The sequence below is a fragment of the Artemia franciscana genome, chromosome 8, assembly GCF_032884065.1.
Source record: "Artemia franciscana chromosome 8, ASM3288406v1, whole genome shotgun sequence".
NCBI lineage: Eukaryota > Metazoa > Arthropoda > Branchiopoda > Anostraca > Artemiidae > Artemia > Artemia franciscana.
Window position 1 is genome coordinate 38,083 of NC_088870.1, and position 11,959 is coordinate 50,041.

General features: G+C 34.7%; 1 protein-coding gene across 1 annotated transcript in view; it reads left to right on the forward strand.

Moving 5' to 3' along the window:
- Nucleotides 1-5,985, forward strand: part of LOC136030579 (uncharacterized) — a 33,971-nt gene extending 27,986 nt beyond the window's left edge. Inside the window, exon 6 of the mRNA XM_065709649.1 lies at nucleotides 5,914-5,985. Within this exon, the coding sequence (XP_065565721.1) occupies nucleotides 5,914-5,985 (72 nt within the window). The remainder of the gene's footprint in view (nucleotides 1-5,913) is intronic.
- The last annotated feature ends 5,974 nt before the right edge of the window (nucleotides 5,986-11,959 follow it).

Below are 11,959 nucleotides of genomic sequence, written 5' to 3' on the forward strand. Positions count from 1 at the left end.
ATACAATATACTGTTGAATTATCAGCGATATGTAATATGATATTCGAAAAATATCTGAAATAAATGGAATATATGAACTTAATTAGCGAATACCAATATCAAACAGTTCGTGGTAACGAACTGTAGTAAGGAGCGACCCGGCTCAATAGTAACCAAAACTCTAAAAAATGGAATTTTGATACCAATAGCTATATCAAAAGAATCGCATTTTAATGCTGGTTTTAAATATATAAGTTTCATCAAGTTTAGTCTTACCCATCAAAAGTTACGAGCCTGAGAAAATTTGCGTTATTTTAGAAAATAGGGGGAAACACCCCCTAAAAGTCATAGAATCTTAACGAAAATCACACCATCAGATTCAGCGTATCAGAGAACCCTATTGTTGAAGTTTCGAGCTCCTATCTACAAAAATGTGGAATTTTGCATTTTTTGCCAGAAGGCAGATCACGGATGCGTGTTTATTTGTTTTTTTTTTTTTTTTTTTTTTTTTTTTTCCCAGGGGTGATCGCATCGACCCAGTTGTCCTAGAATGTTGCAAGAGGGCTCATTCTAACGGAAATGAAAAGTTCTAGTGCCCTTTTTAAGTGACCAAAAAAATTGGAGGGCACCTAGGCCCCCTCCCACGCTAATTATTTTCCCAAAGTCAACGGATCAAAATTCTGAGATAGCCATTTTATTCAGCGTAGTCGAAAAACCTTATAACTATGTCTTTGGGGACGACTTACTCCCCCACAGTCCTCGTGGGAGGGGCAACAAGTTACAAACTTTGACCTGTGCTTACATATAGTAATGGTTATTGGGAAGTATACAGGCGTTTTCAGGAGGATTTTTTTGGTTGGGGGGAGGGGTTGAGAAGAGGGGGATATGCTGGGGGAATTTTCCATCGAGAATTTGTCATGGGAAAAGAAAACTTCCATGAAGGGAGAGCAGGATTTACTAGCATTATTTAAAAAAAAAATCAAAAAATAAATGTGAAAAAGCTTTTTCAGCTGGAAGTAAGGAACAGCAATAAAACTTAAAACAAACAGAAATTATTACCCATATAAGGGGCTCACCTCCTTATGATACCTAGCTCTTTACGCTAAAGTATTTTTAGTAATTTCAACTATTTATTCTACGGCTTTTGTGATTCAGGGGTCATTCTTAATGAATTGGGATAAAATTTAAGCTTTAGTGTAAAGAGCGAGGTACTGACGATGGGGCGAATCCCCTCATATATGTAATAAAAACATGAGAATACAAAAATTCTTTACGTAAGCTAATTTATAAGCTACGTAAATCTTTTACCAATAAAAAGATTCGTAAAGTTCTAGTTGCCTTTTTAATTAACCAAAAAATCGGAGGGCAACTAGGCTTCGCCCCCGCTCTTTTTTTCTCAAAATCATTCGATCAAAATTATGAGAAAGCCATTTAGCCCCCCCCCCCAAAAAAAAAAATATACAAATTTCGTTTTGATTATTCCTCTGCGGAGAGCCAAAATCAAAACATGCATTGATTCAAAAACGTTCAGAAATTAAATAAAAAAAAACAAGTTTTTTCAACTGAAAGTAAGGAGTGACATCAAAACTTAAAACGCACAGAAATTACTTCGTATATGAAAGAGGCTGCTTCCTCATCAACGCCCCGCTCTTTACGCTAAAGTTTGACTCTTTCTCTCAATTCTTCTTTCTAAAACAGTAAAAAACTTTAGCGTAAAGAGCGGGGCGTTGATGAGGAAGCAGCCTCTTTCATATACGAAGTAATTTCTGTGCGTTTTAAGTTTTGATGTCACTCCTTACTTTCAGTTGAAAAAACTTGTTTTTTTTTATTTAATAATACGATAAGAACAATGACGAGTGAAATAAATCGACGAAATACAACATTACAGGGGTTATGGTGGGTAATAAAATAAAATAAATAAACGGGCGAACCAAACAGTTGTGGTAACGAACTATAGTAAGGAGCGACCCGGTTCAACAGTAACCAACACTCAACTCGTAGTTTTGGTACCAATAGTTAGATCAAAAGAATCACATTTTAATTCTGATTCTAAATATATAAGTTTCATCAAGTTTTGTATTACCTATCAAAAGTTACGAGGGAAAATTTGTCTTATTTTAGAAAATAGAGGGAAACAACCCCCCAAAACTCATAGAATATTAACGAAAATGACACCATCAGATTCAGCGTATCAGAGAATCTTACTGTAGAAGTTTCAAGCTTCTATCAACAAAAATGTGGAATTTTGAGTTTTTTGCCAGAAGACCGATCACGGATGCTTGTATATTTGTTGTTTTGTTTTTTTTTCCCAGGGGTGATTGTATCCACCCGGTTGTCCTAGAATGACGTGTCAGGGCTCATTCTGATGGAAATTGAAAGTTCTAGTGCCCTTTATAAGTGACTAAAAAATTGGAGGTCACCTAGGCCCCCTCCCGCGCACAGTTTTTTCCCAAATGTCACCGAGTCAATATTTTGAGATGGCCATTATGTTCAACTTAGTCTAAAACTTAATAACTATGTCTTTGGGGATGGCTGAATCCCCCAGTCCCCGGGGGAGGGGCTGCAAGTCACAAACTTTGACCATTATTTGCATACAGTAATTGTTAATTATGAAATGTACAGACCTTTTCAGGGGATTTTTTCACGTTTGTCACAGGGAGGAGGTTACGTGGGAGGATATTTCCATGGAGGAATTTTTCTTGAAGGAAGAAAATTTTTCATGAAGGGGGTGCAGGATTTTCTAGCATTATTATAAAAAAAATAATGAGAAAATAAATATTTTTTTTTCAATTGGAAGTAAGGAGGAGCATTAAAACATAAAATGAACATAAATATTACGTATATAGCGTAAGGGGGTTCGTCTGCAGCAAAATATCTTGCTCTTTACGCCAAATTATTTTTAGTAATTTCAACTATTTATTCTAAGGCTTTTGTAATTCAGGGGTCACTCTCAAAGTTTTGGGACAGCAGTCAAGCTTTAGTGTAAAGAACGAGGTATTGACGAGGGGGCATATACGTAATAAAAATACACAGATATAGAAGTTAGTTACTCAATTTAATTCGTAAGGTACGTATGTTTATTACTTACAAAAAGGTTTGTATAAAAAAAATCTAGATGCATTTTTAAGCAACCAAAAATTTGAGGGCAACTAGACCTCTTCTTCCACCCCTTTTTCTTATCAAAATCGTCTGATCAGAACTATGAGAAAGCCATTTAGGCAAAAAAAGAATAATATGTAAATTTCGTTTTAATTATGCATATACGGTGAGGCAAAATCAAAACATACAATAATCAAAAAATGTTCAGAAATTAAATTAAAAAAAAACAAGTTTTATAACTTAAAACGAACAGAAATTATTCCGTATATTGAAGGGGGGTGACCCCTCCTCAACGCTTTTCTCATTACGCAAAGTTTTTTATTGTTTTAAAAAGTGGAATTGTGAGAAAGAGTCAAACTATAGCGTAAGGAGCAAGCTGTTGAGGGTGGGGGGGGGGTCAGCCCCTTTTATATACGGAATAATTTCTGTTCTTTTTAAGTTTTAATGTTGCTCCTTACTTGCAGTTAAAAAAAAACTTTTATATTAAATATTCTACAGAAGAAATAGACAAAATAAAATCAACCAGGGAAACCACCCTTTGACACAAACTAAGTTTTCACTTTTGATACTGTTACTCCAATTGCAAATTATATCAATTTGATAAAAATGCAATATTCATACCGTATTACACAAAACTGGATAGGTAAATATGACCTTCCAAACAATAAACGGAAAATTCTCGTTATTTTGCCGTACCAATTAATCCTATAGTTTTCAATACTGAAGATTATATTCAACAGTCCATTGAATCCACTCAAAAAATAATTCAACTTTCACTCTCTCTTTATCCGTTCTTACTCCATAATATTTTGTCTAACACGAAGATATTCCACAACTCTTTTTTTTTAATTCAGCTCAAAACTCAATCTTTTAGTTAGTTCAACTTTACTTCTCTGATTATGTAGTTTTTCAAGTCTTGTGAGAAATAGCCAACGTTCCGATGAATCATATGTTTCGCAAGATCTGTAGTGTCATGTAAATTTTTTGTTTTACTCAAAAGATTTTTAACTAGTTGCAAGCCTATTATATTTCCCCAATGTATGTACAGGTATCTTTCATGGCTTCACCACAATCGAAGCAAAAATTGGCTTTGAAATTGGCACTTTTTTGCACGCTATATGTTGGCAATGTTTAAATCATAAGAAAAGGCAAATTTGACTCATTACCGGTATTTAGATAGTGCATTCCTTCAGGCTATAAGCAGAATTTGTATCCTTCACAGTGCTAATGTATATGGAATAGAATCCCTACTGTCACTACTAATAGTAACCGGATACGGTATCGCAGTTGAGAAGGGTCACTGATTTTACGAGTTTTTTTAGAGTGATAGTATAACCAGTGTGGATACGACGAGTGCACTGCCCATAGGAGGAGTAAATGCCAGACTATTTGGCCCAAAGTGCCACAACCTGATAAATATGCCCTTGGAAAGGGATGAGTCTTTCGGTGGATACTGCAATGACTGTAACTCTCGATACTCTATTTGGGGAAAACAAACTAATACAAACCTACAAAATAACTCACTTTTATTACCCATGTCAACTCCGATATTAAATAGCTGAATCCTGAAAGGGAACAAACTTAAAAAGCGTTTATACAGCAAAGGTGTAAGAAGCTACCATCATGTGACGCTGTGGCCAATAGAATCAATGGAGACCTAAAGTTGAGCGTGCTTACGAATAAATCATAATTCAGGCTAGCCTGAGAAAAGACTAAAATAGAACTTCAGTACAGACTAATCGATTCCATCTTACGAAATTATTACATTGGAAATGGGCTATTCTCTGTGAGAGCCATATGTGTAGATACACTTATTTGATAAAAAAATCTATGAATAAGAGAAAAGAAAAAATCATCTGATAATAATGGGGCATGAGCCCAGACAAGAGGCATCAGGATTTTAGAAATACTTAGGTGAAACATTCATCTGATAAAAATGGGGCATGAGCCCAGACACGAGGCATCAGGACTTTAGAAATACTTAGGTGAGCCTAGGTCCAAAATTGGTTATAAGCCACTCGTTTAGGTGTAAGAACCATTCTCACTGGATTGGTGAGACTCTTTGATTATCTCCGTATTCATGAACGATGAAAGAGCTAAATACAAAACCTACCAGAGTATACCCCTAATTCGTATAATTGCAAAGATCTTTGCTATTGCTGTCCTGATTTGCTTCAGATTTCAATAGTCATAGCTTGTGCCAATACATATAATACATTCGAATTTTCAATATCATGGGTTTGAACTAAACAGAAAATTTCTTGCTGCTAGGTAGTTCTTCCTTAAATACAAAGTACGTACCCCGAAGACTATGTCTAGCTCCTTCTTTTATGGGATTAAAGATCAGTATTAAGATGACAAACGGGGAGATCTAGAATGGATCTTATCTCTAAAACTGAATCTCTGCCAGATTGAGTTAGTCGACAAAACTAAATACCGAAAATTAGTCAAAAAATTTAAAATGTTGATGCAGTGATGAAATCACCACCAACACGTCAGTGGCCTCCACCGTCTTTTAACAGTTGCGTGAACTGCTCTTAAAAGGAGGGAAATTAGTTCTAAGACTTAAAGCCGACTGTATAAATCTCAATTTTGCTCCCTCGTCCTATACGGATACGAAGATTGACCAGTAAAATTATCCTTGACTCAGGCTCTGAAATTGGTTGACCATAGGTGGATGAGGCACACACTCCAGCTAAATCTGCAAGACCGAGTCCCAAAAAATAATAAGCCGAAATTTCAACCAGAAATTTCACCTGGAAGCCATCATCTGCCACTCTGCTCTTTCTTGACTCGGTTATGCTTTTGCAGGCCTGATAATTGTTTTGTTTCTAGAGCACTTTGGTGCCAATCCCTGTTGGGCTTGAAAAAAGCCTAAAATATCTGTCAAACTTTGGAAGAATATAATCAACTTGAACCATTTGTTGGGTTTATATTACACAGCTGTCAATGGAGCCCCTCTTTGCTTGAAGTTGTATTCACTTTGACCCTTGACCAAACCCATTAGAATTTGACCATCTGCCATCTCCTAGTATCAGATGTAGTATCTCATGTTTGGATTAAAGCATAAGTAACTACAAGTAACTACATCAAACTACAAAAACCATTACCGTTATAATTATTATGTAGCATCAAACATGATTTAATAGAAAATTCATTTTAAATGTAACTTTTAACCGTTTGTCAAACAGTTCGTGGTAACGAACTGTAGTAAGGAGCGACCCGGCTCAATAGAAACCAAAACTCTAAAAAATGGAATTTTGATACCAATAGCTACATCAAAAGAATTGCATTTTAATGCTGATTTTAAATATATAAGTTTCATCAAGTTTAGTCTTACGCACCAAACGCTACGAGCCTGAGAAAATTTGTGTTATTTTAGAAAATAGGGGGAAACACCCCCTAAAAGTCATAGAATCTTAACGAAAATTACACCATCAGATTCAGCGTATCAGAGAACCCTACTGTAAAAGTTTAAAGCTCCTATCTACAAAAATGTGGAATTTTGTATTTTTTGCCAGAAGGCAAATCACGGATGCGTGTTTATTTGTTTGCTTGTTTTTTTTTCCCAGGGGTGATCGTATCGACCCAGTTGTCCTAGAATGTTGCGAGAGGGCTCATTCTCACGGAAATGAAAAGTTCTAGTGCCCTTTTAAAGTGACCAAAAACATTGGAGGGCACCTAGCCCCCCTCCCACGCTAATTATTTTCCCAAAGTCAACGGATCAAAATTCTGAGATAGCCATTTTATTCAACATAGTCGGAAAACTTTATAACTATGTCTTTGGGGACGACTTACTCCTCCACAGTCCCCGTGGGAGAGGCTACAAATTACAAACTTTGACAAGCGCTTACATATAATAATGGTTATTGGGAAGTGTACAGGTGTTTTCAGGAGGATTTTTTGTTTGGGGGGAGGGTTGAAAAGAGGGGGATATACTGGGGGAACTTTCCATCGACGAATCTGTCATGGGGGAAGAAAGTTTCCATGAAGGGAGCGCAGGATTTACTAGCATTATTTAAAAAGAAACAATGAAAAAATAAATACGAAAAAAATTTTTTCAGCCGGAAGTAAGGGGCAGCATTAAAACTTAAAACGAACATAAATTATTACCGAAATGAGGGGCTCACCTCCTCCTAATACCTTGCTCTTTACGCTAAAGTATTTTTAGTAATGTCAACTATTTATTCTACGGCTTTTGTTATTCAGGGGTCATCCTTAATGAATTGGGCCAAAATTTAAGATTTAGTGTAAAGAGAGAGGTACTGACGAGGGGGCGAACCCTCTCATATGTGTAATAAAAACATGACAATAAAAAATTCTTTACGTAAACTAGTTTATAAGTTACGTATATCTTTTACTAATAAAAAGATTCGTAAAACATTAAAAGTTCTAGTTGCCTTTTTTATTAACCCAAAAATTGGAGGGCAACTAGGCTTCCTCCCCCGCTCATTTTTCTCAAAATCATTCGATCAAAATTATGAGAAAGCCATTTAGCCAAAAAAAAAAAATATGCAAATTTTGTTTTAATTATTTCTGTGCGGAGAGCCAAAATCAAAACATGCATTGATTCAAAAACGTCCAGAAATTAAATAAAAAAAAACAAGTTTTTTCAACTGAAAGTAAGGAGCGACATTAAAACTTAAAACGAACAGAAATTACTTCGTATATAAAAGGGGCTGCTTCCTCATCAACGCCCTGCTCTTTACGCTAAAGTTTTTTTACTGTTTTAAAAAGAAGAGTTGAGAGAAAGAGTCAAACTTTAGCGCAAAGAGCGGGGGTTTAAGATGAGGAAGCAGCCCCTTTTATATACGAAGTAATTTCTGTTCGTTTTAAGTTTTAATGTCGCTCCTTACTTTCAGTTGAAAAAACTTGTTTATTTTATTTAATAACACATAGGCATGTTTGTCTTCAGCTATAAACGATATTTATCACACGTTTATAGAACACTAGACACATGTTTCCCCTTAATTTAATACTCTTAAATTAAAATTTCTGATCAGCCCCTTAGCGGTAACAGAATATGATTATAAGTTTGAAGTTGTTTAAAGAATGAAACTTTATTTTACCAAACAAAATTCTCGTGCAGAGGTTACAACCTCTCCGATATCATTTGCGTACAATTCTAAATGAAAGATCTTAAGCCAAACTGGCCAGCCATGACAAAGAACAACAACGAGAGAAAAAACTAAATGAAGAACAAACACACCTGACTGCGGCCAGTACAAATAACAAAAAAAAAACAAGTTTTTTAACGGAAAGTAAGAAGCAACATTCAAATTTAAAAAAAAACAGAAATTGTTCCGTGAATGAAAGGGGCTGTCCCCTCCTCAACGCCCCGCTCTTTACGCTAAAGTTTTTTATTGTTTTAAATTTTAGAGTTATGAGAAAGAATCAAAATTTAGCGTCAAGCGTTGGGAAGGGAACAGTTCCTTTCATACACGGAATTATTTCTGTTCGTTTTAAGTTTTAATATCACTCCTTACTTTCCGTTAAAAAAAATTGTTTGTTTCTTTATTTGATTTCTGAAGGTTTTTGAATTAATACAGGTTTTGATTTTGGCTCACTCTACATGAATAATGAAAATGAAATTTGAATATTCATTTTAGTTTTTTGGCTAAATGGCTTTCTCAAAATTTTGATCGGACAATTTTGAGAAAAAGGGTTGGAGAGGGAGCCTAGCTGCCCTTAAATTTTGTGGCTACTTAAAAAGCCCACTGGAACTTTCAATTTTATTTACGAACGTTTTCATTAGCAAAAAATATAAGTAACTTACAAATTAAATTACGATTTTGATTTTGGCTCACTCTACATGAATAATGAAAACAAAATTTTAATATTCATTTTAGTTTTTTGGCTAAATGGCTTTCTAAAAGTTTTGATCGGACAATTTTGAGAAAAATGCGAGGAAGGGGGCCTAGCTGCCCTTAAATTTTGTGGCTACTTAAAAAGCCCACTGGAACTTTCAATTTTATTTACGAACGTTTTTATTAGCAATAAATATAAGTAACTTACGAATTAAATAACGTAACGAACTTCTATATTCGTATATTTTTATTACGTATATGAGGGGGTTTGCCCACTCGTCAATACCTCGCTCTTTATGCTAAAGTTTGAATTTTGTTCCAAGAATGACCCCTAAATCACAAAGGCCGTTTGTTTTAAGCTTTAATGTTGCTCTTTACTTTCAGTTGAAAAAAATGTCTTTTTATTCAATTCATCATTGTTTTTTTAACAAATGCTGGAACATACAGGGCCCCCATTCATGGAAATTATCTTGCCCCAGGATATATTAATCCATGGAAGAATCTTTCCACTTGAACCCTTCCCCAAGACCCCTCCCCTCACCAGAAAAAATCCCTCCTGCGAATGTCTATATACTTCCCAATAACCAATACTATTGCAAGCAACGGGCAAAGTTCATAGCTTGCAGCCCTTCCCGTGGGGCCTGTGGGGGATTAAGTCGTCCTCAAAGACATAGTTATTAGATTTTTTTACTATGCTGAACAAAATGGCAATATCAAAATTTTGATCCGGTGACTTTGGAAAAAAAATGAGCTTGGGAGGGGGCCTAGCTGACTTACAATTTTTGTCACTTAAAAAGTGCACTAGAACTTCCAATTTTCATCAGAATGAGCCCCCTCTCAAAATTCTAGAACCACAGGGTTGATAAAATCACCCCTGGAAAAAAAAACAAATAGAAACGCATCCTTGATCTTTCTTCTGGCCAAAAAAAAAACAAAATTCCACATTTTTGCAGATAGGAGCTTGAAATATCTACAACAGGGTTCTCTTCTACGCTGAATCTGGTGGTTATTTTCATTCAGTTTCAGATTTTTTTTCGAAAATAAGGCAAATTTTCTCAGGCCCGTAACTTTTGATTGGTAAGAGTAAACTTGATGAAACTTATATATTTAAAATCAGAATAAAAATTCGATTCTTTAGATGTATCTATTGGTATCAAAATTCCGTTGTTTAGAGTTACGGTTACTATTGAGCCGGGTTGCTCCTTACGAACAATTCGTGGTAACTACAAACAGTTACCACAAACTGTTTGAAAAGATATGAAACTAAAACAAAGCGGATATTTCGCTTGTATGTAAACGAGGCGCCTTCAGCACAGAAGAAACAAAGATAAAAACTAAATAAACTAAAAATAAATAAAACCAACACCAACCGTCAATATTAATAAAATACTTGTATTTATTACATTACTAGATATTTGTGTACAATCCTGCTTTTTTTACATTTATTATAGATCTTAAGACTAATGACACCTTGCCTCTTCCTCAAGAGTGGGTAAAATGCTTCCTTTCACAATATTTTACATTCAAAGAGTTGATAATAAAGAGAGCTTAATGATATTTTTGATGCATGTTCATTTATTTGCTACATTCTCATTCATACTCAAAATTTGAAGATTCTCCTAGGATGATAGTTTCAAGTATAGATAGATAGATAGATAGATAAGTGTATTTCAAAAACCCGTGGGCCATATACACACAACATATAAATAAATAACAAACAAGCAAGGAAATTAACAACAGTACGAACACGCACAAAAAACAGAATTAAACGCAAAAAGTACCAAATCTAACTACAAAAGAAATTAATCATATAAAACTTTTTCTTCTTATTATAGATTTTTCTATATATACTCCCACTCGAAATATTGTGGTTGGGTTACTATTTTGTAGAATACCCGGAAGCATCAAATTAATCCCATGCAAATAAATTTCCCGTAAATCCAAGAGCACCGGGCATTTCCGGAGAAAATGATCCAAGTCTTCATCATCATCATTACAAAGAGGACAAAGATACCGCCTATCAGGACCAACTATCATTTTATTTTTGTCGAACGTTTTTTGCCTGTTCTGGATTGGAAGACAATTTGCCCTAAGCTGAATCCAACGACGTAGAATCATAGCCGGTAAATTAAGTTTAAAATAAACTTCCTCCCCAAAACTAGGTTTTGCCTGATTATAATGTTGTAGGGTTGTAGAATCAAGAACCAGCCCTTGCCAATGCTGAATTTCCTGACTCTCTAATATAAATCGTACCTGGCTTTCTAAATTTGCTGGTACATCGCGAGAGCAAAGACCATTATTCCATAAATAAGGCATTCCTACTTTTTCTAGTAATGATTTAATTTGGGATGGCTACGAGGTTTTTGAACCACATTTCAACATCTCTTCATATGCCACTCTTACTAGTCTATCTTCATTACTCTTAGTTAACTTCAACCAGAATCTAAGCATTAAAATATACCTACGTAGCTTTAAAGAAAACAGGCCCATATCACCTTTCAGTATATTATCTCTAATTACTGACTGTTAAATCAAAATTTTAGTTCAAGAACAGTTTCAAACTTTGATTTTAAATCGAGAAAAATTGCATGATAATTATTTTGAATTCAAAGAAAGTCAGAGATCAGATTACCTTATCATACTTAAAAATTTAAATTAGAATCACATATTTTAATTCACGAGTTGCAGATATGAAAAACTAAAAAACATCCATTATTTAACAAGTGACAACACTTTGGCAAACAAAATGAATACCAAATAATAAAAAAACAACTTGCCAAAAAACAAGGTTTTCAAAGAAAAGTAAAGACCAGCTCAAAGATTAAGCTTAATAGCAGCTTAAGCATAGTTTTATAATAATTCAAGTTCGAAACGATCAGTAATTTCTAGCAAAGAACGAATGGACAGCGTAACAAAAATAGATAAAATAAATGTTTGTATCAAGCATAAAGATAACAAATACTAATAAAGATGAATAAATAAGTCTTGAAATGAATAACAATTAAATAGCATATCCAAGTGAGCCCAAAAACGAGCAAAAATTACTACAAACGGGGGTTTGAGTATTGTTTCAT